The 27808-nt window shown below is 41.2% G+C and overlaps 1 protein-coding gene across 1 annotated transcript; it reads right to left on the reverse strand.

Moving 5' to 3' along the window:
• Positions 1–411: 411 nt before the first annotated feature.
• FAM180A (family with sequence similarity 180 member A) lies at positions 412–27808 on the reverse strand. Its single transcript, XM_064654692.1, has 3 exons — positions 27508–27808; positions 4251–4351; positions 412–3301 (listed from the first exon to the last, which is right to left on the reverse strand). The coding sequence occupies exons 1-3, from the start codon at positions 27581–27583 to the stop codon at positions 2960–2962; spliced, it is 519 nt and encodes a 172-aa protein (XP_064510762.1). The 5' UTR covers positions 27584–27808; the 3' UTR covers positions 412–2959.

Genomic DNA, 27808 nt, shown 5'->3' on the forward strand with positions numbered 1-27808 from the left:
CAAAAGGTGGATAAAAGGTGCCATTTAGGGGCAATGGTTTTCCAGCCTGTGAGGGAAGAATGGCCTATAAAGAAGATTCAATCTGAAGTGATAAGATGTAAAAGACTGGGAGCAGGCAACCTACTCCTGCTCCTTAAGGAATACTGAGGGCAGTATTCCAGAGTACTGCCCTAAGCCCAAAGAGCTGCCCTGAAGGCAGAGTGCTCCTTCCCACCAGAACTCTGGAAAAGGAGGCACTCTTGTTCCTATTTATTACCAACTCCTGCTCCACAGAGGGAAGGGCTGTTCCCTCTTCTCTACTCTACTGTTGCTGCCATGAAGAGTTTTCCATTCCAAGGTAAACAATTAATCAAGCTGAAGTTGCTAAATAGTAAATCTGTAGCTGAAATCAATACAATGCAAAAACAAGTATTTTATGTAGAATGTTTTTATTATTACATTGAGAGTCTCTGTTAAATTAACCTGGGCAGTCCAAGCACATTCCCAAGGAATAAATCTTTTTCTTACATTACACACAGTAAAGGGAGAGGGGAAATAAACTCATAAAACCTTTATTTTCTATTGAGGAGATAAAGGGTTTCGGTTACCAATTTGTAAGGTACAGTAACCTTACTATGTATGCCATAGGGAATTATAAGATAGTAAAAATTATCTGTAATTCTTTTCTATGGAATATTGTATGATGAGTAAACTCTGACTGCTAGACAGTCCTTTTGTGGGGTGAGGAGAGTGGCTGGGTGTGGTCAATTAATATTTTATTTAGTTCTCTTTCTTATTTTTGCAGACTTGGAGTAATTGGCTGTAAGGGATTTATAAATTGCCCTGTTTCCAGGCTCTTCTGGCAAGTGGTGCTTCAGGGAGCCAAGAAGCAGAGCTGGAAAAGCAGTAGCCATTTCCCCTCCATGTGTTTATAAAGCATGGTGGGGGAAGAAAACACAGATCATCAGTGTTAAAGCTCAGGGCTTAAAGGGCATGAGGACTGTAGTGCAAGTCTGCTTTGTGAGAGCCAGGCTGTGTGTGCAAGCAGAGAAGATGGAGACATTCGTGGCCCATAGTTTTATGATTGAGGTTTTTGGTTTCCTTTGCCATATGCCAGACAGACTTTGAAGACAGCCAACAAAATTCTTCAGGTATAAAAGTGCCCCTACACATATGTGAGTCTTAATGCAGACGTGCACAACCATACACACAAATACAGAAACTCCTGGGAGAAACAAGAGTGACTCTGTCTTTTAAAAGCCCTTTGTCCAGCTGCTAATGCCATGGCCAGACTGCCCCTAAGGCTGCTGTGGTTCCACATTCCCACATGTGATTGCCAAACCCAGAGTGCTCTGACTGCTTGTGCTGTTTGCTGTTTGCTGCAACAAGGTGGTGCTGGATAGATATTTTTCGGCTCCAGTCCTTGAAGTACGCCTGTTAAGGGACACGGTAGAATTAATTCTGTTTGCTCAAGTGATGCAAAAGCAGCTAAACACGATTCAGAACTCGGGCTGGAATCTTCAGGTCTCTTCTACAGCCTCAGGGATTTGTGATTTGGGCCTGTATTCTTAAAACATTTTGCCAGTAGAGAGATAGAGAAGGATGGTATGAAAGGATGAAATAAATGTTTAGCGGTTTTCCCATGGTCTGGAAGTAGAAGCATCATTAATTTCAATAGAAAAACAGAGTTTGTATCACTTCTGCACAAAAATTAGGGGATTTGATTTAGAAGAGTTTGGATTTTTGATATCTAGCCATCTGTCTGACAACATATATATTATTTTTCTATTTTCTGTCCATGATATGTTGAGAGCTTATTAAAATCAGTTGCACTATTTCTACAATTTTTGCTTTTGCTGCTCCCAAACTCATAATTCACACCACTGAATTGATAAATAGCATTTCTACTAAGTGGTCAGATGCAATTTTTCCCTGACTGAACAATTTAGGATTCTTCTACATACTCAGCACTTATGTGCACACACATGCATGAACATACACAGAAATACACACACACACACATACTCAAATGAATATACAATTTACTATTAAACAAAACCCAAAACTGAGCCACAGTGCTAAATTCAGCACCAGATATGTTTCAATGCACCTTCCTCCCTTGCCTCAGTGGGATTCTGAAACATGGGTTTAGATGACCTACGTTCAAGTGACAGAACCAGGAAAATGTGTCATTTATTAAATTAAACAGGGTCTTTGTCTTACCTTTGATTCCACCGTGAACAAATATATATTCCTTTCAAGAAAAAAAAAAACAAGTAGCAGAAGCAAAGCCATGTGCAAATAATGAAAGAATAATTGCTGGCTGTTTGGGAGGGGAGCTCTAGGAAGCAGGGAATACGTTCAGAGGCTTTGTTTGCTGCTGGTGTTCACAATGTCCTTTGTCTTCTGCAAATGTTATTGCAATTAAAAACTGGCTCAGCCAAATGAAGTGAATCAGAGAGTGCTTATTTACAAGAACATTTGGAATTAATAATATACGGCATAATTTCTGAAGCCTGACAGTTATGAAACCTCTTCTTTTTACAGAGGGCCTTTGCATCTATTTAAAGTTTTCCTTTACTGGCCAGTCAAAACATGAACTTGTCTCCCTAGCTAGGAAAGCAATACTCTCCAGCACTTACAGATAGGGATGTGAGCATAAGCACCGTATACTTAGATATTGTTTTTGGAAATCTAAAGGATGAAGCAAGGGTTTGTCTGGGTGTACCCCAGACTCATGTCTTTGCTTGTCCCAAAATATGCCTCCAAGCCAGCACAAAAATTGAATTCTCAGGACTGGACATTTTGCACCATTTAAAATGGAACTGTAAGGTGGATTCCACAAGAGGGAGCTAGAAAACAAATAATCTTTCACAAAGCGGGCTATTAAACTCTTTACAGAATAAAGTGGTGGACGTGCTACATGTGTCCATTATCAAACAAAAGAGGTGGCTGAGTTGCTGTTGCATCTAGTCTCCCACTATGATGGCTGTTTGTTGTATGGGAACATCAAGTCGTGCTTCAGGGCTTTGTAAAGACTGACAAAGGATTGAGCCCAAACGTCTTTCTGGTGTCCCTGGGACTGAGCAGCTCTGTAGGCTGTGTAGACCATGGTCAGCACTGTCCTTTCAAAGTCTTCTTTCTTGAGGACCCTTGGGTAGGAAGACAGCATGCTACTCAGCCTGCGGATCTCTGTGATGCTCTTGGGGATAATCTCGTTGCAGATGGTGTCAAACTCAGCAGCCTTCCTCAGTGAAGCGAGCTCCTCATCTTTGATGGAGATCCTCTGACCTTTGTCAATGTCAAGCTCAGCTAAAAGAAACTGGTACAAAATCAGAACACAGAAAGCTATTTATTTTCTCCAAGAAACTCTAGGTAGAGTAAATGTGCATTAACAACATGTCCTTAGGTCTTTAATTTATGTCAAATGGAGACAATTGCACTGGTTGGAGGTGGGGCAGACTGTAAAATGTCTATGTGAAAACTGGACTCTTGTGTTACCTACCTAGGAGAATTAGAGATAGCCTATGGGGAAAAGGAAAGAGGAAAAGGAAAAAGCAGGTCCTCTTCTGTTGACCAAAACAGGCAAGGGTTGCTACTGGCACCATGCCTAGTTCTGTGTGAGAAAGCACATCAGTAGCTTCCCAGCCCATCTCCCCTGTTTGGACATCCAATCCCAGTTTCTGAGGGTGTGGGATAGACAGATTTGACCCATGCACCTTCTTCAGGTGGGCCACTTTCCCTTAGCTAACCATATGACCAGACTGTCATTTACAGATTGCAGTCCCCACTGCTGCCAAAGGGGGGACCTGAATTGTTTCGAAGTGAAAACAGTCATGCCCTTGGGATTACTTTGCAATTACTGATACTTGTAGCCTTAAAAATTTGGGACTGAGACCTAGACCAAAGAATTTAAATGTGCTGTGTTTTTAATATGCAACTGTTCTGGAAGAAAGTACATTTCAGTGGAAAGCCTTTTGCTCTGGTTGTCACTTTGCCTGTTGGTGAGCTAGAAATCAAATTTGAGGTACAGCAGGTAACTGCTGCCTGCTTAAATGCTCAAAGAACTGAGATTGTCACATATGTATACGTCTGTTCTCTCCCTTCTGGTGATCTATCACACAGTCAGCAATGGGTTCACTTCTGGGACGAGTAAAAGTGACATGAAGACAAGAAAATGGATAACCCCAGTATGGAAAGTAACCCCAGTGTGGAAAGTAACTCCGGTCTTGGTTAAGGCTTAAGGTACCATCTGCTCCCACATACTGAACCTCATAAAGCAGGACCACATCTTCCAGTGAGTTTTGTAACACTGGGTTAAGGAAGGCAGCTGAGGACCTCTTGACTCGCTGAGCAGCTGGGAAAAGCATAGCTGGAAAATAATAATAGAAAAGAGACGTTCCATAAGGTGCCAAACACTGAAAAGAGGAAGCACTTTTCAATAGGAGTCAACCAAAGAACTGCCTGTTGCAAAGACTTGCTGTACAATATGACTTCTCACTGTAAATAAAATGCATGGCATGGACTGCTTTGACTCTAACCTACTAGAGACAGAGCTTAGCTGTTTGTCCTATATCTATATGGTGTCTAACACAGAATGGTTTATTATCCAAACCTGAGACTCTGAGTTGCAGCCTCAGTGGTGAAAGGAATAATGATAACTACAACATAAACATTATCTGAAATACATGTCCTTTTCCTGGATGTGCAAGGGGAAATCAATACTGACACTCAACAAAGCCTATTTTCTTCAGTCCATTCTCCTTCTGAGACCCTACATTGCTCTGAGTTTCAATTGTCTAAGAGTTGTCCTTCCTTATTTAATAGAGAAAGCTCCACCAGAGAATGATCACCTCATCTGTCCTGGACATTTAAATTTGGAAGGAGTGATTCACCCAGATATCTGCATCTATTTACTGAACCTGTTACCAGCTTAGACAAGACAGCTACATTCAATAAGGTGAATCCCAGTTTATTATGACTTTAATACTTCACAGTGTTCTATTGTTAGAAAAAACAATCTGCTATGATCAGATGTTTATTCACCATTGTGAAGTGTACTACAGCTACTGTCTTGGGGAAATGAGAGAGTAAACATATGTATAGTCCCTGAAATCAGCACCCCAGTGAAGTACAGCATTTGTGGAATCAATCACCTGTATAGCCCGGAGCATAGAAAATATCTGACGCTACATTAGGGATGACCTAAATTGAGTTGCTAACCAGGTTGCTAACCATGTAACCAGGTGCTGTTAAAAGGTCTAAGTTCCTTCCTTTCAGAGCAGAGGGGGGAAACTCTGTTTTGTTTCATGCTATGTGTATATTATTCAGATGTTGATGTTTAGGTAATCATAATTTGAATTTGTCCAATTTTTTCTAATGCTTAGGAATAGGAAGGGTTTTTTTCAAATCTGTGCTTGTGTGACTATTGGTATGTTTCCCCATAAACTTCACATCTCCACTTTAACTCTTGTTTACCAATAGATAAATTTGGAAGCCAGTGTAAGAAACAAGGAAAGAAAACTCCCACCTTTTCAAACACATTATGATTCTCTCTTCAAAAATTAGATTTCTACCATTATGAGTAACATCTAATAGAACATGCAGCTTCCTTTGAATTTCTGAAAAGTTTCACACCCCCCCCTTCCTCTACCAGCTTTTTTTCCACTAAATATTTTTACTGGATCAATTTAGTTCTGTTTCACCACAGTTCTTGTGATGGATTTTGCATGCTGCCTGTAGAAAGCCTGAACATCATTTAAAACTCTCTCTGCCGGGCATGAAAAAGAAAGCTGGAGCAACTGTAATTATTTTATGGAGAGGTTGTCCCTGCTCTCTGACTACATGGTTTGTCAGACAATTTGCCTCTTTGGTTACCCAAGCAGATCACAAATATGCAGTTCCTTCTAGACTCTGCATTTTGATAGGACGCCTACAGAGCTAGCTGCTTCCTATTCAATCCATGTGAGTTTAGCTTAAAACTTATTTATGATAACTGAATAGTACTTGCAGGGTATGTGACTAAAAGCCTGAAGGAATGAATGCACCAGGAGAAAGAACAGAGACATAAAGGACTCGATCTCTGCAGTATCCTTTCCCCAGCCAGCAGGATGCCTTTAGCATCCAAGAACCTCGTCTGACCCAGCCGAGGAAGGGGTGGGTTTGGGAAAGGTCACAAGCTGCCTGCAGGCTCTGCTCTGTGAGAGTGTTTGCCTGACTGGCCACTGGGGCTATGCCCACTTGCTGCTGCTGCTCCATCTCTGATGTTTACCCCTCTTGCTCAGAGCTCAGAGCTTTGTTGGAGCTGCTCCATCTTTTGCTCTTGACAGTTCATGAATGCAACTGAGTGCATGTGAAGCACTTGAAACTTCAAGCACTAATTGCTGAGTAATTAAAACTTTTATTACTGGGCAATTAAAACTCTAATTACTAAGCAGCTGGAAGAAATACAGTCCATAATGATGACTATTCATTTTCATCTCTTTTAGATGCCCTTCCAGTGAAAACAGACTCAGAGCACAGAGTACCTCTACATATGCAGATGGTTTACATCTCAAATATCCTCTGAGCCTTGGCAAAAGTTTGGCATCTTTCTTCGGTGCTGTTGTGCTTATTGTCATCACATTGGTTGCTTTTAAATTGCAGTCCAAGCACAGATTCCCATGTGGAATTCCACATGGAGCTGAGCTGGGAGTCATTAGATTCAGCCCATCATCACTCACCCAGAAAAGCCTCAGTGAAGGACTCCCACAAAAACAAATGCCATATTATCAATTTAGTATTGGCCTACTTGCTGAATCACAGGTAGTGCCTTAGAAAGCAGCAGGGTCTTCCTACCCTGCTGTCCCCAGGATAACATGGATTAGGTTAGGAGATTCAAAGGGACAAGAGTTTGAGCTTCTCTATTGTGAGAAAGGACTCTGTATGCATATCAGAATCATGCCTAGGGACCAGGCTAGCACTGATTCCCTCTTCTCATTATCTTGTTCCCAAAACATATTAAACTTTGTTACAGTTCTTAGAGACTCCGCTCAGAAAGTCTTTCAGAACTCATTTATATTTGTCATGGTAATTTAATTTTCCTGATCTGCATTTTATTTCAGACCTACCCTCTCTCTCTCTTCCTCCACAGGAATCCTTCCGCCATCACCCCCTCCACAGTCGTCTCCATGAATTCATGAGTTCCTCAAAGACTGCATGAACATTTAGAGCAAGCACTCTCTGATTTTCATGATACTGACTTAACACAAATGTTAGTTAAGCACAAAAGCTGAGAAATAGAAAGATTTGCAGTCAGTTTCTGGATTTAGTGATTGCAAATTCCATTTGAGACGTTTCTGCTGACTTTTACTTTTTCTTGCATTTATTTCCATCTCTGACATGAGTTGTCTGGGCAGCATCAAAGAACAGCAGGGGAGTATTACTGTATTTACCAAATATTTACTATTTTCTTCCCCAAGGGAGTTCCCTGTGACACTATCAAACAATTATTTCATAGGAAGATGCAGAGCAATGTATCATTTTATGTTGATGTTGCAGCCATTTGTTTCAATGGCAGTAGTCATGAACATCTAAGCAGCAGAGATCCCTAATTAATATTGATAGAGAAAGCCCAACCCAGTGATCTCTGAAGTCAGTGGAGAGTCTCCTATTGATTTATTGTTTATACTTCTCTTACAAATGTGTCAAGACATCTCCAATGCAGATGCTTCTGTCAGGGCTGATCAGTCATGTAACAAAAAGCTTACGATTCGCAGATATGAGGTAGGAAAAGTAAGGTTTTGATTATCCTTACTGAAAATATTTTCTATTCTATATCTGTGTACTGCCAGGCTCATTGTCTTCTAAATCCCTTTTCACTGGGGCCTTGAGAGTTGCCCTTGATCTGACCTCCCTTGCTGCCCAGCTGAGGGCTGGAGGTGGATGAGAGAGTGAAGTGTGCCTGAGGGCAACCACCAACTCCGAGCCTACCTGCCTGACCTGGAATGGCCTCACCCTGTGCCCTGGAGTGCAGCACTGCCTCTGCCTGAAGATGGCGGGCAGCCTACAAGTCTAGTCCTAAGGGTAGCTAAAAGTACCTGTCAAAATATGGCTCAGAAGTTCCTATTTTCTGAACCGCTTACTGCAGGAGCCTGTCCAGTCTCCTACAACTCTGTTGACTCAATTCCACTCTCCCTCAGGACTATCTATGTTTTTAAACAAAAGCTCTAGCCATGTTTCCCAACTTGTTGACTTGCTTCTAACTATTAAGCTAATGCATCTGTATGGTTTAAATATAATATCACCTTTGAGGCTGACAGTAGCTTTATTTTAGAGGTGTTTTCATCTTTCTTAAGAACTCTGCCAGAATTTTCTGTATGTCATTAGCCATGTGGTAAATATTTGTGATCCTCTCCCAGGTTTTCCTTGCAGTTTCATTGCTGAGGGTACAGATGTTTAGTTTTGCTTTCCAGTTCATGCACCTGCTCATGATTTCCCAGTTGCTGCCTGTGATGTGTTTGCTCAATAAGTACAGAGCATAGCTGCAGGAGTGCTCAGTTATTTGTGCATTGTCAATGCCCTTTTCGTCCCCTGTGAAAAGGTACTAAGCCTTTGAAAAAGTATGAAGGGTGAATTGGGCCCCACGCAGACCATTGCTCCAAACCTCATACAGCTCCCTGGGGCTCTCAGACATGAACACAGCTTAACTGGGGTTATGACTCAGCAAGAATTTTTTTGATTGCCATCATGGGCATGGAAAAGGGCTATCTCATTGCTTCAGAGGGAGCCCTTTCAGGAAGGACAGAAGGAGCAGAGGAACAAGGACTTGTGGACCAAAACTTCTGATTCCCTGCAACCAAAAAATGAGAGTCCATTGTAGGCATAGGGAAGGGCAGTGGTCCAGTTGGAGTTGTCCTATAAGCCAAATTCAGTCAGCAGGCTGCAGTTGCAGCTCATGTCTTAGATTACCAGGCATGAAAATAACTTCTTTGGTCATCACTGGTTTTCTGGGACCAGTCCCCTTTTTCTGGGAGTGCAAGAAGGGAGTGGCTGCACAAACAGCAGAAGTTCCTGTTCAGTGATGGACCTAAAAAGGATCAGTGATCTCTGAAACTCCTTTATGTGTTCTCCAGCAGTTGTTACAGGAATTAAGAGGGGTCTGCAAAACCATGTCCTCATAGACCACCACAACTGACTTTTTACTACAAGCTCCCAACCATCCCTTAGAAGTGAGAAACTGCTACAAGCTTAGCAGTATATCCAGCTTGGCCCATCACAGCAAAAGTTTTCCTTTCCCACCCAAACCTTTTGAAGACAGGACTCCTTGACCTCAATAGAAAGAAGTTAGTGAATCCAAAATTATAATAAAAGCAAGTTCTCCCTGTTTGGCTTTATCTTACTGGTAAAGCAGGGAATAAAATTGTTTACTTTCAATGCTGTGAGTGCATTTATGCATGAAAACAAATATGCATACTCACCCTAAATGAAAGGAAAACATAAACTTTAAAGGTTATTGTTCATGAAGGCATGGTAAGACATGTAAAATATTTTAGTATAAATTCATTGTCTATTGTTTTGTTCTGCCCTATAACAAGCCCAGAAAAACAGCATTTGAATTAGGCTCTAGTGGTGTGATTTTTTTTCCCTAGCCCAAACATCACATGTCTAGAAAAGTATATATAAAACATCCGTGACCATGCTTACCCTTTTTTTTTTTTTCTGTGCTGGCTTCTACAAAAGTTAAAAAATCCATCTCCTGGGCCATATGCACAACAGTTTTAAGTTTGATGCTAGTCAGCCTAGAGCATATCCTGGTTCTACTCATGAGCTGAAAATTTTCCTTGTGTCACGACATTTTTCTCTAATCTGCCTGGAATTTGCACTAAAAAGACATTTGCTGATAACTTGGTGACAGATTTTCTCACTAGCACTGACTTCTTTGAAAGATGAAGATGATTCTTCAACGTGAATTCAAGTTTTTGCCAAGGAAAACAAACTCAGCACTCTCCACAAAGCGATTGTATAGGTATACACAGCAGCCATTATAATTAATGCCATGCAAAAATTATGAGTGATCTAGGCTGACTGAAGCTATTTTCCTGCAGAAACTGCTGGGCAGTTCCTAGAAGTCATTGTTTGTTTGGATCTTAGGGCAAATGCCTGAAATGCTCACAAAGGGATTCTTTACTGTGTGGGTGACCGTGCACTGGAACGGATTGCTTAGAGAGGTTGTGGAATCTCCCTCACTGGAGATATTTAAGAACCTTCTGGATGCAAATCTGTGCAATGTGTTCTCAGAAGACCATTCTTGAGCAGGGAAGTTGGATCAGCTGACCCACTGTGGTCCCTTCCCCTTCCAAACTGACCCACTCTGTGATTTTGTGATTCTATAACACTGTACAGGAAGCATTGTTTGGAACTCTCCTTGACCATGCACCACAGAAGAGAAGAGGGCATGAGTGTCATAATTTGCATACACCTGACAAAATCTTTTGTTTCATGTTCTTCTTCAATAATCTTGCTTCTGAGGGCTTACATACAGACCAGAAGTGTATTTTATACATGGAGAGTTTTATTTCTGTCAGATGACTCTTTGGTGAGTCCATGCTGAGTTGCTTCATTGGTAGAGTAACAACTCACTCTCCCCCATTTACTGTTGCAGGCTAACTGTGAAAGACCTGTCCTTACCATTCTGCAGTGGTACCAAAAGCATCACTTTCTCCAGGGTGAAGGGATGTTGACCTGTGAGAGGTGTGTGGTGGGCAGTGAAAGTAGTAATGTAGATCACAAAAAGGACCATATTATGAAATGATAATGTGTTTTATGCATTTTACTTGCCCTGCACTTGCCTCATCCCAGGAGGGTGCATCTTCACCATCTGCAATGTGTTTATACTGTCCTGGCCTGCCACTGTTGCCAGGGCAGAACCAGGTTTTGCTCTTCTGTATCATTAGAAATGATTGAACACTTTGCCCTAGCACAGGGGAAACTGGAAGAGTGGGAAGCTGGAGGAAAAATAATAGGAATAAATAGGAGAAACACACACAAAAGGGCAAGGAAAAGTACTGCAGTGCGATAGCCCGGCATCTGAAACTCGGATCTGGAATTGCGGTTACTCACGTAAGTCGCTCCCATGACAACAAGTGCAATGCAAAGCCTTGTGCATTCCAACTTTAATACATTTAAATCTCCATTATTGGGAGATTAAATCCCAATGCCCCTTAGGAAAACAAAGCAGTGAGATGGAGAAAATGTTTTAATTACAAACCAACATGAACAAGCGCATGTTTAAAAGTAGCTACCAAGAGAGTTTGCCCCTTTTTACTTTCAGCTTCCTATCCTTGCTATCTTAGCTCCTAAGATTAAACCTAATAGTGACAATGGCCTCTCTTTATTCCTAACTGCTGGCTAAAAGTGACTATAGATATTAACCTCTTCTTAAGTTATTAAAAAAATGTTTAAAAGAAAAGTAAAGCTCTGCCTTGAAAATCTAAGCTTTGTCAATAAGGATGCAGGAAGTAGATCTCCCTATAAAAGCTGGCAACAGGCAATACTGTTCTTAGAAAAAAAAAAACAGCTTTAAACACCTAGAATTAATAGCATATTGTATTCAATTCCATAGTGCAATATATAATCCGTTTTTTCAAACTTAGTTTTTACTAATTTCTCTCTTTTTTAAGAAATACACATATTCTGAAAGAGTGTCTCAGTCACATAAAACAGGACCCACTCCAACATACATTTCTGACTTCACAAATGTCCTGAGATCTGTGAGATTAGATTAAAGTGCAACAGAGTTTCCATATAAAAAACTAGAGTGGTAATAACTTTTCTAGCTACTTAGCACAAGTGGAAATGTAAAGGTGTATTAGAAAGACCAAAAACTCCTTATGTTTACAGAAATGGATATTACTAGAGATGAAAATGGTGTATCTGAGACCGTGTTTATGAGAGGCAGAGGGTATTTTCATTTATGATTTAAGTAAAATGGTTTCAAAGATATTACTAGCATCAACTAACTAAAATGGTCTGAGAATTTATTCCCTCATATAGAATTTCCATTATGCAGCATTTTCACCTGTTTCCAGCTTGGAGCAATATGTACTGTGTTATTTATTCTTCCCTTGGTCATAAGGAGGGGTCTCGACCTGGAATTATTTATGCATATAAAAAAAATGTTCCAGTTAGCCAGGAGAGGCCTTTAACATGCTGGAGTAAAGCTGCTGCAGAAGGTGTGGAAAGAAAAAAATGCACATAGACAAACTGAAGGAAAGAAGGAGTAAGTGAAATATATTGTTGTCCTTCAGTTTGCTGCCACATTAGCACAAACTGGGGATAGACTATGACGAAAACTGCATGAGTGAAAGGCAGCAATAAAAAAAGGAAATATCAACTCTGTTCCACAGATTTAACACATAGGCTATAAATAATTTTGGTAACACAGTAAATTTCAGGCAGAGTTGGGAAATGGACCGGTGTTTTATATCCCTGTCTTCATTGCAGAGCCACCTCTCCTTCCCTGTCTGTGCTGCTCACAACAGCCCTTACACAAGGTGAAGGCACAAAGCAGTCTTAATTAGACGCATTTGAAATTTTTTTGTACAAGTGAACAAGTGAAGGGATATAACGGTGATCCAATCTACTTCCATTTCTCTCAGGAAGCAGCAGAGAAGGGAGTGAGTGAGTGAAGGAAGGCAAACAGCGGTGTGCTTGTGTTGTGGTTCTGAGCTGTGGGAAAGGACCCTAGGAGCTGAGTGAAGCGGATGACTCTACTGTTGAACAAGGGAGCAAGAGCAATGAAAATCTGAGCTCTGCTTCGTTGGAAAAGACAGAGCTACAGCAGCTCCGAGAGGTTTCTGCATCATGCTATTGCTGCTCTGAAAGGAAAGTCCTTCAAAACCAAATCACTCTCTCCAGTACTCTGCCCTTTCTATATTAGCAACACAGATCCCAAAGGAGCAGGCTTGGGCCTTGCACCATCTCCAAGGTACATATTTCCTCAGAGCTTAGTCACTGAGCACAGAAAAGAGGTGTCCAGTAGTTAAGAATGGTTGTGTTTCCTGGCAGGCAGAGGTGACTGCATAGCTAGGGTTTTGCTGAGTCTGACCTAATCACAGCTGTAGCTGCAAGGGGCAGTCCAGCACGCCTGCCTGCAGGGAGGCTTTCCCTCCTTCCCTTTGTGCTGACTTGCTTTGTGTGGCCACACAGTCAGCTAAGCCAGGAATCTGTCTGGTCACTAATACAGGGAAAAAGCAAACCAAAAAAAGAGTGATAGATTTTAGCAGCCTCATTCCACATCACATCTGCGAGGCCAGCAGCACTTCTACATGTGAGAAACTCACAGTGCAAGTGCAGTCTAACTGTTCTTAGCATATCTGGTGATGATTCCAGTTCTCGGATGACATAAGGATAAAAATCAGCCACGGTTAGGAAAAGCAGACGACCCTCCTCCTGCCTACACATCCTTTATCTAACCACCAGGCTCAAAAGCTCCCTTCTGTGCATGACCACCTCAGCTAGGGTAGTCATTGCTTCTGCTAGCAGTGAGGGTCATCTGCAGGACACTAGCTGTCAAACACCTCTTTCCCTTCTGTGATTACATCTCACTGAACTTTTACCTGAGTACATTCAACTGGCACAAAGAATATGTAAAATTTATTCCCAGACTGGGTGGTGAGAAAGGAATCAAAGATCTAGTTTGAACACACCTATCAGGGAGCAGTAAGAAATTTATTTCATTATCACATGACAGCTCAGAAATGATGGGGACCCATTCCCTTATGCCATCTGTGAATGCTTTCAATTAGCAAGTTAACTTAAGTGTCTGATGGTGCATTTAGGAGTAGCCACTGAACTGATAGCTGACTATTATTATTTTGCTCATATATGAACTGCTCACCCACATGAAACATGAAACACAATGAAACCCACACATATGAAACAACAAGCTATTCCTCATACTCACTATATATGAACATCACAGCTCAAAACTAAGGAGGAATAAACATTATAATGACCATTTCTTTTCCCTTCCCTTCTAGAAACAACCAGAATGTCTTCCCTTTTTCTTCAAATCCCCATCCAAGTTGACATAAACTGTTAGGAAGTGAATATATAAATCCCAGTTTTATTCTTCCTCTCCTCTGGGATTTCACTTGTTCTTCAAAAGCAAGGAAACCCCAGCTGCATTTCCAGCTGTTCAGAGTTCCAAATGTCAGTGCACCCACAGGTGGTTTTCTTAATAACATGAATATGTGCTAGATGAGAAAGTATATAAATCTGCCTTACCCAGTAAACAAAAAGTATAGGGATACTTGGTCCTTTTTGCGAGGAAATGTGTTACTTTTGGAGGCAATATCTTTTCAAAACATTTTATGATTTCTAGCAGTTATGATAAAGACAAAAAGTCTGAGAAAGTGACTGAGAGCTGAAGATGGATTCAGATATGTCTCTGAACTGGGCTGGTACAGTTGCTTTGCCACCTGAGCAGAACATGAAGGGTGGAAAGTTTTCCATCCCTGAGTGATAATCAGGGGAACCACATGTTTCTCCTGGAGAGGTGAAGGAAGATCAGCATGAGAAGGCATGTGTTCTGTCAAGAAAATACTTGCATGAATGTCTGGGCCTTATTATGGTAATTTCTACATCTCTATGAAAATAATACTAAAATATTAATGGAACTCAAATATAATCATCCACAGAACCTAATCAGTGGATTTCAATGTGTGCAGGTGCAATGATGGGTCAAGACAAGTCTTTGTGATATTGCCATAAACACAGCAAAGAAATATGAAGGATGAATAGTAAAATGGATTATATTTATAACTGCCTTCCCCGCTCCACACACACATGTATGGGATTTTCATTTTACAAAACAGACATTTTTCCACTGTTCATTATTATTTCATAGTCTTCTAAAACCTGACTATTCCTAGATCTTTCAGGTTTCACAGTCTGCTGAAATAAAACTGAGACTGACGTACAACTGGATTCACCATTAAATGCAGAAAGCCTTGCCAAAACTTTTAATGTCACAAATTGCTAAAGGCTGCTGTAGGTGAGGTCCTCAGATGACCTGAGCTGGTACCACCAGCCCTGTGATGCTGCTCTGCAGGCAGCCAGGTCACAGAGAGTCCTGTGTTGTGAAAGCAGCACACTTGGGACCACAGGAAGAGAAGAAAGTTAGATTCAGGGTTACAGAAATCTTACAGCTAACAAAATAACCCAAATATCCTGTTTTCTGCGATCTGAAGGCCACAAAATGCCGACAGTTGCTTCTGAAACTGATGGAAATTTAAAACTCAACCTCTTTCACTGCTGCAGTTCCTGCCTCTACAGGTGCCATCTCTCAGTGGCTCCCAGCCTAAGAGGATCCTGCCAATTTGTCCCATGTATTTGATTCCGTGCTCTTCTTCCTTAACATACCTTCTCTTCTTCTGGAGTCGTTTGAGCTGAACTTGTGAAACAGAATTTGGCTTATGGGAAAATAGTCTAAGTAAATGTTTAAGGAAAAAATGTTAATGACCTCATGCCCTAAATCTAGGAAGAATAGATTTGGAGATAGGGAGGAAGGCTTGATTTACAGTGAAATCCTCTAGCATGCTGTTGAATGAAACCAGCTGGGGAGTTCATTCTTTGATTTAACTCCTCTTTGCATGAGGATTGCTAAAGAAGATGCTGTTACTGTGAAAAAGCATTTTAGATAAGATGCTGTGATAGTCATTGTAAATTTTATCCTGGTTTTTTTCTAGATTTGAGCTTTCATCTTACTAATCCAAACACTCTGAAGTTTGCATACTGAAATGGGCTTATTTAGAAAAGTTTTTGCCAGCATGGATTATCAGTATAGGCTGCTAGTGAAAAATTTTTTGGTCAGCCTGATGTCTGTTGTGCCTACAGAAGCACTCCTTGCAAAAACTGGACTTCATCATGTGAAAATTCTGCATGACAGATCTTCCTCAGCTTGTTAGTGATGATGATATCCCAGGTAAGCTTATAGAAATCACCTGGTTATGAATGTTGTTGATATTCATCTTACATCATCCTCATATGACTTCCTTTTGTCATATTGGGGTAATCATTATCTGAGATACTGGAACACACTTATACAATAAGCTAATCATTTTTAGGAGTAGATTGATGTTTAACACAGCCACAAAGTAAGGCAAGGGACTAGTTATCTCCCAATTTATACTTCTAAATGCTAAGTAATCTTTACGTTCTGTTTTGACCTCTGAGTGCTGAGGATTAAGGATGAAGCAGAATGTAAACTAGCTTGTCATGGCTGAGTTCCTTGGATTAGTAGCTGCTAACCATTGCATTGGCTTACAGAGACAGGCTGGTGTGAGTGCTCTAATTTGTTGCGAGAGGGACACAGAAGGTGATTTATATCTTTGTCTAAATAATGCATGGACTACTTTGTCAGCAAAAGCACCCAAGGGAAAATGCACTGGGCTTTGAAAACAGGTAAGTGAACTCACAATATGTTCAAGTAGTTGCTCCCAACTGAATTCCCAAGCTGAATTGCAATGAGAAGGACTCAAAGAGATGGGGGTGCTGTGGTCCAGCCTGGGGTTCAGCAGCATTCATATACAGAAGCATCAGGGGTGATAAATTTGCTTCTCTGACAGTTTACATCTTTGTTGGCAGCATGAGTTCAATCAGGAGGGAAAAGCTCCTGGGAGACATCATAGATAGGTGTGAAAAGCCAGCTGGACATGATACACATTTCTATCTTTGAATATGTAAATAGAAAGGGAGGGCTATGGAGTATTTAAGACATGTGACGAGTTGGTTCCATTTACCTCACTGCCAAATCTGTGCAAGTAGAAACTGAGCTCTTTGCCTTGGTGGTGCTATTTTGCTTAAGAGTCCCCATATGTTCCTTTGGAGAATATAAGTGCACGTTGTTCAGCTTTGATGTTCACTTTGGCTGGACCACACTGGCTGTGAACAGCATGCCCAGAGATTAAGGTTGACATAATTGGGTGTGTGCTGGATGGATGATCTATGGCACATGCAGTTAGTCATTCAGGGTTTGAAGGGCATCCAGAAATTCACAGCAAATGACCAGCAGCCTGCTCTCTAAATACAATTTATGGTTAGCAAAGGAGTGCCTTCTAGGGAAATACAGTTTCTTATGGTATCCCTTACACCTAACTATATACCAGGCAGACTCTAAAAAATGAGCTGGAGCCCACAGCATTTCCCTGCTGTGAATGTGGGAACTACAGCACCACGGCAAGACTGGTCCACAGTCTGTGTGAACAGCCAGTTTGTGACTGCCCTGTCTTTCTCCCAATACTAAACATGTCAATCCTGCTCTCTGCATTCCTGAAGGATTTCCTCCTTCCTCAGAATGCAGCATTGCCCAAGCCTCAGCCAAGTGGCTGCTGCTTTCCCTCTGTGCAGTAGGACTGGCTTTAGGGAGAGAAGGGGCACAGTGAGGGACAGTGACCTGGTACTGTAAGGCAGGAAGGTTAGATAACACAGCTAAAAACCCCAAGCCTGGGTCTGAAAGCAGGTTTTGGCTGGTTTTGATGGCTGACAGAGGACACCTGATATCTGTAGTCTGTTCATCAAAACTGAGATCCTCTGAGCTGAGCTCGGACACCTTCTTGCCCATCCATTTCACCCTGACATCCCGTGTGTAAACAGGACCACTGCGTCATCCTCCTGCTGGAGAGCCCAACACAGCAGTCACACACTATGTGGCCCTCTGCCACTTGGGCCTAACTGTGTCTGTTTGTATCTGATTTTTGTTGCTTGTATCTAATTCCTGTTATCGATAAGCCCAGTGTGGAAAAATCTTTGGATGCTTTTCTATCCTTGTATCTTTGTTAGGACACAACCAAGTTTTACATTTGCTAAGTACATGGAAAGGTAGGTTAGCCCCTTTTGAGCTCTGTTTATTGAAAACCCTGGTGGTAGAAAGCAACAGAACAAGCAGTGTATACATTTATATCAATAGATTGATTACCTTCCAAAACTTTCTGCCAAATTGACATGGCAGTCCAGAAAACCAGAAGTTGCTGCAACTATGACAAATGAATGGTTTCACTCAACACATGCTGTACTATATTAAACACAAGTAGTGTCTAACTGGAAATGGAGTTTGTTCAGTGCCAAGCCATGAATAATTGCAGCAAATAAAAAATGAAGAATGCCTTAAGTGTCATTTATTTTAAGAGGGGGCTTAAGACACAAACAGTTCCTTCAGACATAAAATCTGTGTTTAATAAATAAATTTAATAAACACTTACTTCGTATTTCTTCAGAGCCAGGCATAAACAAAAATGTAATGTCGTGGCTGTGAGCATTATGAAAAACAGGGAGGAAACTGAGGGCTTTCAGAACTCATTCCATTCCTCCAGGGACTGATAGGGAGAAACAGGGACTTGTGCAGCCGTGGCACTGTTTACTATGATTGATGTAAATAGGAAATGCTGCAGCTCCACAGTCCTGTAAAACAGTAAGTTTCTTGCAGCTTCCATGGAATAAAACAGGCTGCTTCTTGGGCAGTGGCAAGAGTCTTTTTGCATACCCACACAGTTTAAAAGATCAAAGGGAGGGGAGGAGTGGGAAAGTAAAGAAATCTTGACATACTGATGATTCAGTAGCAGTAGCTTTAACTCTATAATGTGACTGGAGGTGAATTGCCCAGGCTACTGTCTCTCAGTATCCTGGTGGGCTGAGAGGCTGGTGGGGACCAGAAGCAAACTCAAGTCCTGCTTATGTGAGAAAAAGGCAATGGCAGATCCAAAGAAAAGCATCCATTCCATGAGCCTGAGAGGCAGATGAAGACAGCTGTGACAGATGGACATCTGCTGAAGGGTGGGTTCAAATGGGGATGCATATCATGCCGACAAGGGAGCAAATGCTACTCCAATCTAGAAAGCATGTGTGGTTTAATATTTCCCATTCACATTTATCACATTTTCTCTCTCTCTACACTTCCTTTCTCTTCCTTTTTCCTGTCATTCATACTACTTTCTTCCATTGGCCATTTTTACCTCCAGCTTTCTCTCTATCATTTCTCAGTATCTCTGTCTTTTGCCTTTGCCTCTGTCTCCCTCTTTGTGGCTCAAATTATCCCTCCTAGATTAGAAAGTCTGTATTCTTCCCAAGACAGAGAAGAGATTAGAAGCATCCACTCCTTTTGTGGCATGCCACTACCTGCCAAATAGATGGAGATCAAATCCTGATGTTCTGGCTTGGAGCAGATATCCACATCCAGTTCAGTGCAGTTTATTCTCTTTGCAATTAGGCAAAACCTAACTGAAATGTTCTCCTTCCCTAATGCCATGCCAGGTGGTGGATGGGTCTGCAGACATCACAGAAGGCTTTTGGTTATCCAATATGAGACTGCAGCACATTGCCCCTCCGCTGTCCCATTTCTTCCCAAATAACCTCTGACCTTTGAACAACTTATTTTTCCCTTTCTCAGCAACTTTTTTTCAGCTATCCACCTGGCTCCTCCTGAGCAGAGAGAGACTCAGTGGTTTGGAGCCTGGCTCCTGGCTGGTGACCTGTTTCCCTGTGGCCTGGGAGGAATTTCCAGAGGAGGAGCGGTATGCGTGCCGTTCTCAGGGGAACTGGGAGACTGCCAAACCTAACCAGCAAACTGGGCCAGGAAAGGCCCCACATACTCTTTCACCACAGGAAAGGAATGTTTGTGGAAACTGGGAGTACTGGAGCTTATTTAACTCTGCTTCTCTCCTCACATTCTTCTTAGTCTCAAGCCCAGCACTGAGCTCATGCAGCCACAAGCATTGTGATAGATAGACAAGGGTAGACAGGTTATTGCTGCAGCCTGGAGCATCTCAGGAAGGATAAAAGGAATTATTGGCTGAGCGTTGGTCACTAAGTAGGTAAGATAGTCCCACAACTTGTGGCACAGAGTTGGGCTAGTTTAATGTCTCTGAATGAGCAAATATGCTGTGGGGGATATATCACAGAGCAGCCATAGCAAAGCCAAATTGAACGGGATTTTGGTATAATGAGAGACACAGGGACTATAGAGACATACAGGATCCCTTCCTTGGCTTTGTTTCCTTCCAGTAGGTGAAAAAATCCCACAGATGATGGTCTCCTTGGGGATTTTTGTTTGTGTTAAATAACAAGTGTTACTTGCAGCATATCCTCAAGCTACTTTTTCTTTTCATGATGCTTTGATATATCTTTCCCTCTGCTTCCCTGTATCAGTTATCTATATAGACAACCTGCATCAGCTTCACCTGTGCCAGTGCCATTTTGCTGAAAAAACCTTTAGCCAACAAATAACTTGTTTGGGCTGAAAGATTTTAACAATCGGGGTCACTGCAGGAAACCAAATTCCAGATAATGAATGAGATTGTGGCCTCACTCCTGAGGGCAGAAAAGCTCTCTTTGACTTTTGCCATGCTGGTTTGCACATTTAAGTGTTTCTAAAGTTAAAGGAAGGAACAGGCTGGTTTGCCCACTTCAAACCAAGACACTCTCACAGCTCCCCGTTTTGCTGCAGGCAGGTCCATGAACCCAGCTGCCTCCTCTTCAGTTTGGATGGACTCAGCTCCCCTCAGCAGAGCCACCAGGGTGCAGAGGGAGAGTTTCACAGAGCCTCAGTTCAAACTGGGTGCAAACTGCACCTGAGGGCAAGCACCAGTGTTTGCCTCCAGCACCCTATGCTGGCCCTATGGGTCCTGCCCTGCCTTGAACCTGAGCACAGGCACTGCGTGCAAAGTTAATTGCTGCAACACTCAGTGTTTTACCTCAGCAATTTACATCTTGCCTGCCACTATTTGGGTAATCAGAGCCTCTGCAGGCTGATGATGTTCATTAAGACCTGCTGACTTTCCTTTCAATTAGATTGTACTATTCAGTGCTTCTGACAGGATTTCTTTCTGCCTGAGAAGTCATTACACTCCTGCTGAATTTGGCACAATCTACTCTGAGACAAGCACTTTATGCTTCAGAAACAGAATTTAAAAAAAGAAAAAATAATCACAAGTATTAACAATACACAGGACTACATGCACACAGTCATCCTGAAGAGATCTGGGGCAAGTGATTGAATTACTCCATGCCTCACAATTGAAAAGGGATGTTAACATTTCCTCTCCTTAATTACACTGAAATTACACTGAAAGTTCTTTGGAGAAGGAAAGATTATTTTTTGTTCTGTGTGTTTGCATAATGCCAGGTACTACTGAGGTCTCTAGGCCCAGCAGTATAAGACAATCAGGAGGGGACTCAGTCTGTGAATGAGTACATGAGTTATTTCTTTCATCACAGAGCTGCTTTGCCTTTGGAAGAAAACACTGGCTGCTCAGCATGCACTAACAGCAGTGAGGCAGCTGTTAAAGGAAAGGTGAAGGAAGCTATTTCCATGTGAAAGTGTAAGGAGGGATTTGAACGGCAGGAGGTGCTTCTGAGCTGGACTATAGCCGGGACATGAGGACCTTTGTGAAAACTAATCCAGATTCCATGACAGTTCAATACCTGGGACTGAGGTAAATAGATGTGACATTACAGTATGCAGGAATTCTAAACAAAAATTACCAAAGTTGCAGCAAATGTCTTACTGACTTGCCAGTCCTCAGTACTGGGATGGAACTGGGATCACTGAGAAGTTTCTACTGGCATTACTTTCAGCAAATAATTCTCATTTAGCCTGGTACATATCAAAGAATCTTCCTCTTGTTGCTTACCCAGATTTCCTCAAAATTGTCTAGTTCCTCTCTCTTTTTAAATTTTGATTCTGCCAACCAGTTTATGACTGTATGAGCTGTAAGCTTTAGCCATTTTTTCGCTGCTTCCTGTGGTGAATAAAGTCTCAGAATCACTTAGATCCTTCCTTCCTAACAGCATGACTGCTTTTATAGAGTACAATATCCACCTATGATCTAAACTAAAGTGTGGAAACTTCCGTAATCTATTCTCCCTCTGATCTCATCACAGTTTAGCATCATTGCCCTAGGAGAGACTAGAAACTTTGATTTATTTTTTTTAGGCATCCTTTGTATGTCTTTCAGGTACCCACTGTGAATTCTGATTCAGGGATCATCCTCCATGCAGGTTAAATTAATTAATCCTGCCCCTAAAGGAGTATTTGAGGAATCAGGACATGCTAGAAAGGACTTTGATTACAGTTGCATCCCTACCCTCTTGGATATTTATCCTACAGAGATTAAATCCATTCAGAGACTATTATATTCCAGCTACCTTTTGCAACACCAAGCAGCTTTACTAGGCACTAATAACTAACCTATTTTCAGGCCTTTCTTCAGTCTTTTCTCTGCTCTTCCTCCAATATCACTCTTTTTGATAGTTCCAGACTGACACCACAGCTGATGCCCAAGGCACCTGCCACAGGGAATGGAAAGTCTCTGTCTGTGCTGCACAAGTCATAGGGCAGACACATCAGAGTCAGAAGCAGTATGATCATATCACTGTGGCACTTGGTCCAACCAGGTGATCCCCACTGAAAGGAAGAGCTCATTCCCTTTGGTATATGCCATGCATATGGCTATCATCCTGCTGGTACACCAGCTAGAATCCCTGCACTACCCTGAGATGTGCATGACAGGCAGCTTGCCTCAGTTCTGGGTCTGTCATCTCTGCTCCACACACCATTGTGCCATGGAGATAACTTAGTTGCCTCCTTAGCTCATTAATTCTAAAATATTTTCCATACTTTCTTGAAAACATATTTCTTCTAATTTTTTAAAAGGCAGAAAATATTCTTCTAATGCCTCCTTCCTACTACTTACAGCATAGGAAGGTTTGGTTTTTATGGATCTAATTTTAGGTCTGTGACTTAAAATTATGCTCATCTCTTACACAACCCTTTGCAAAAGAATTTAGGAAGTAAAAGCATAGGTATATAATTTGTCTTCTTCAAGTCATCCAGATGCAAAACTAATTCCTCTGAATTTCAATCCCAGTCAGCCCTTCAGGAAGTACCTTCCTTTCTTTACAATTACAGTTGAGATACTTGGTGCAGTAATAATTTGCATCAGAGGACTCCAGCCTGCAAACCTGCATTCCCAGGAACTGGAATAACTTAATGGAACAGACTCGGGATGTGTGGGAAAAATCCTTGCTGCTGCTCAATCAATCATTTTGCAGCTTCAGTGAGGTCATTGGAATGGACCCAATAAGCAGGGAAGTTGGGGCAGTTAAGGCAATTTTCCAAGTGATCACGTGAGAGCCAGAGAAAAGGGAAATATTGTGTTTTCTCCATAAGAAGTAACATTCTTTACACAGCCAGGCTTAGACAGAGTTGGCTCTGTTTCATACCATTTCACATCTTTCACTTGCACTACATATTTTAAGAATTGGATAACAATGACTTTAAAGGAAGTTGAATAGATGTTGCATTTGAAAAAGTTCTGGTAGCTGGTCCAGCTGGTGTAACTTTGTTTTACACTTGGATCAGACCTCTGGAAACCTTGTCATGTTCTAAATAAGCCCAGACCATAACCTGGTATACTTAGGGACTGCTGGGCACATATGTGTATGTGTGTTTGATTATTTGTGTTGCAATTACATGCTGAGTTCAGCCCACATTTCCTTTGCTCATGCTGTCCAAGCCAAAAATGTGTTACTGTCAGTGGTGGAATCCCAGAAGCTGCTTGAGCAGGGAGTGCCTGGCTGTAAGGATGCAATATGAGATGTAGTGGGGAAGAGAGGCAAATAAGATGGAAAGCTGTGGGGATGCAGTGCACGCCCTAAACTCCAAGGCACTCAATCTTTGCACACACAGCAAAGATCAGCAATCTGGTACACAGCAGATGATCACAGAGATTAGAATATACTAAACACTGCTTCCTTATAAAAATACCATCTGACTTTTTAGGAACAGCCAGTCTCTCTTTCTCTTCTACATAGTCTTCCCTCTCCTGGTACCAGAGAGCTGCCAGCCCGCGGTAGCAAAGCCCACAGGCAGAAGCAGTGGGCAAAAGTTGCTCATGTAGTAGCTGCTCCATCATACTCTCAAACTAAGTTACCAGACCAAATATTAAAAATTTCCACCGTTGCGGGTAAATTAAGGCGGATGGACCATCTGTTCTTCCAAGTAACTCCTTCTGCAGAAATCCTTTAAGGAGAACAAACTGTTCCCCCTGGTGCTATGGAACAGCCATTTGACTTTCACCAGCCACTAGAGACTGGGTAGAAAATAATCCATAAAGATCTGGATGGGACTGTAATTCTGTTTTTGAGGTCTGGAAGGAACAGCATAGACACTCCTCAGAAACGTGAAACCTTTTCTCACTGATGGGTGAAAAGCGTTTTACTTGCTTATTATGTGTTTTTCAACAACTCTGTTTCTGGCCTCCACTGAAGGGTCCACTTACCCTTGCAGCTGTTTCTCCACAACCATAAGAAATCTGCATCTTCACTCCCTGAGTAACCACATAGCAAGCACGCTACTGTTCGTGTGCCATTTATTAGAATCAGGCAGCCCTTACAGCAAATAAACTACAGCCAGCTGAGACAAAATGTGCTAATAAGGATTACCTTAAAGTTTCTCCTCAGGGAACAAACAATTCTTATAATGCTCATAAAGCTAAGTTCTACTCTCCAATGGACTGGTACTTGTCAAAGAAGTTTGATGAAAGCAACTGGGTGGGAAGCAGTGACATTGTCTCTGGTTACCACAGCTGCATGTGTGGATTTGGTTTTGGTTTTGTTTTGGGTTTTTTTATTTGTTTATTTTTGTTGTCAAAAAAACAAGATTTGTTTCTTTTTTTCTCCAGCAAAAACATCTCTTAAGATCTGGAATTCTTATTTGGAACCTTAAGAAATTAATATGACCTCACCTCTGCCATTGCATAGGGAATAACACAGTAGAAATCTAATATTACCTTTTCTCCCTAGACAGGTGCTTCATAAAACACAAAAGGCTATTTCTATACAGCTAAGACTGCAAGAGGCTCAAGGAAACTTGAGATGATGACAAGAAAATTATTTCATCATCGCTCCAGATCTTTTCTTTTTTATTCTGAACATGTCCATCCCAGACACCAGGCTTTGCCTGTGACTTCTGGACCAATGTCCACAGTTCAATCTAGACAGGCTGAGGAGTGTGTGAGATTTTTAATGCAAATGGCTGAAGGAATAAATAAAAGAAAAAAAAAAGAAAGACAATAATAAAGCATTCTCTGTTTTCCTGCCAGAAATGTCGGGGGGGGTTTTCCATTCATTGATGCTTCTAAGCAAAGAGAAAAAGGGAGGTGGCAGTCTGGAGTTCCCAGTCACTGGTCAGCACAAGTATGTTCATATTTTCTTTTGTCTGACTTTTTCTTAAGCCAAAGCTTAAATGATTGGACTGGGGATCCAAAGCTCCCTCGGTACCTCCTAGTGAAAAAACAGTTAAAGCTAGACCTTGTTGTATCCAATATTGACTGTTCATTTCTATTGCAAACAATGACTGTTGGCAATCACAGCAAGACTCTATCTATTGTTTTGTAAACAATTTGGACTACTAGTCAGTATGAAGATGATACACAGATCTGTCTTTCATTTCCGTCAGTCCAGATGTTGATCGGCCTTTGCTTTTTCATTGCAAAACTCAGATCAGGAGTTGGATAAGACTTAAACGACAGAGGTTTAACCTAAACAAGACTCAGTTGCCCTTTGTAGAGGGAGGGAAGAGCTCTAAGTGTGTGGAAGGGTGTGTTGTATCTCAGTACTCAGATTTTATCTTAGGTTTCTAAGCAATTCAAAAATTAGGACAGTGTTTTGGCCCTCTCTAAATATTGCACATTAGGTTGGGATTGGTTGGGCTGACACATAGATAGTTCAGGGGAGTGGAGGTTCTCTGAAGGAGTCATGCCCCTAAAACATCTTTAGAGCTGAATAGTCCCAGTAGCTGTGGAAAAGAAATTTGGTTTCCTCCTCAGCAAATATCTGCATACAATATTTTTGAAAACTGAACTCCTTATCACAACAGGGAATGAATTTTCTCAGTCCTCTGAAGTCTCCAAAAACAAGCTCCAGAGCTTCCAGCTTGAAAACAATCTTCTTTCCCAAAAGGCAAAATAGAGTTCTGATGTTTTTCTTTAAATATTCATGGTGATTAAAATTGGACTTTAATAGTTGCATGGATTCCTCTTAGGGTTGTGATGTTGTTGTTTAATTAAAATAAATGTGTTAGCAAAAGTGAAGGACATCCTTAAATTGCACAGTGATTATTCCATGAAAATAACCCCCTTTTTTTTTTTCTATTTCTTAGGTAAGGTGACATCATTCTTCCAAAAGGTAGGGTTGTGGAGTTTTTTAATCTATACAGATCTAGTTCTGATTTCCTCACCTTTTTATGTGTCATCCCTGGAACACAAACTCTTACCTACAGAATTAAGGGATCTTATGATGAAAATTTGGGTTATTTCCTCTATTACACAGGAAGAGAAAAGTAAGGTGCATGAAGCTATAATGATTCATGAAGTATCATCCAAGAAGCTGGTGGAAAAGCTGAGGAAAGAACCCACCATTGTGAGTCCCAGGTCATTGCTCTGTCAGTGAGCTCCTACTAACTGCAAGGAACAATTAATTAATTCATATAACCTGAGCAGAATTGTGTAGCTCTTCATGAATTCACTCAGCCATTCTCTCTCTCACAAAATCAAAATCAAACCCAAATAGCAGACTAGAAAGGTACCAGCTGCAACGAGGAAGACGGGGAAGATTGGAGTGGGGAGGGGAGAATCTGAATGCTCTATTTTTTTAGCACACTCTGGTGCCTTTAAATATCTGTGAATCTCAACATCAGAAGCAAAGAAATCTTCTGGGAGGTGTTTCCTTTCTCCAGTTCCAGCAGCTACTGAACACATGCCAAATACCAGAGGAGAGAATAAAACCAAAAAAGGGAAAGGACATCATCACTAGCTTTTAAGCAAGCATCTTCTATGCAATCCAATAGTCCCAAAACATTCCATATGTTACTGTCACACACACTGGAATACAAATATGTCACAACTATATATTGTCATATTGTCAGCTGAAGCCTGATAACACATGAAGTGGCTTTCCTTATGTTGTGTGTGCTAGTCTGTCAGAATAGGGTAACAGGCATTCCCAGGCACCTTACACAATCTAGACATTCATGTCTTTACTGTTACCAGGTATCTGCCTGCTAGAGCAGAAGATTATGCCACCTGTCACTGCAAAGGCTTTTACTTTAAGGTTTCATTTATTAATTTTTGTTAATGCAGGAGAAAAATGAGAAGGAAGACAGAAAGGAAAACGTGCAAGAATGTAATTTTCGTTCTTGGGATGTTTTATTATAATAGAATACATATATAATTTTAACTTTTTGCTCTTATTCATGTGTATTTTTTTATTTATCTATATAATTTTTAACTGACCTGTTTAATGGAGAAAAAGAATACCAGAGCTGGGAGGGACAAATTGTATATATATATATACTATATATATATATATATATATATAACTATATCTGTATATGTCTGTATATATATATACAGATATAATGCAGCATAATTTCAGACCAAAGCTACAAAGTCAAATTTTTATCTTAAATAGTTTTACATGTTTAAATCTTACCTCTGCTCCATCTGTGGGTCACAGTGGCATGAGCACTGTAATAGAACAGCAGCAGCAGCAAAGTCTTCCAAAGCATCCTTCTCTTTAAAATACGTGTGTCTATCTGTATAGCAGCTTTTCAATTTCCCACCTCCTTTCTTTTCAGGAATAAATAATGGCTTTTCCTTTCCCCCTCCCCCTTTGAAGAAGAACCTGTCTGTTCTTCTGAGTACAGCTGAAGTCAGTGTGCAGCTCCTTTCCCAAACCAAGTCTCCTCGGGATCAGGAAACTTACTTTCACAGACAGACTTTGTTTTTATCCA

The sequence above is a fragment of the Pseudopipra pipra genome, chromosome 5 (genome assembly GCF_036250125.1).
Source record: "Pseudopipra pipra isolate bDixPip1 chromosome 5, bDixPip1.hap1, whole genome shotgun sequence".
NCBI lineage: Eukaryota > Metazoa > Chordata > Aves > Passeriformes > Pipridae > Pseudopipra > Pseudopipra pipra.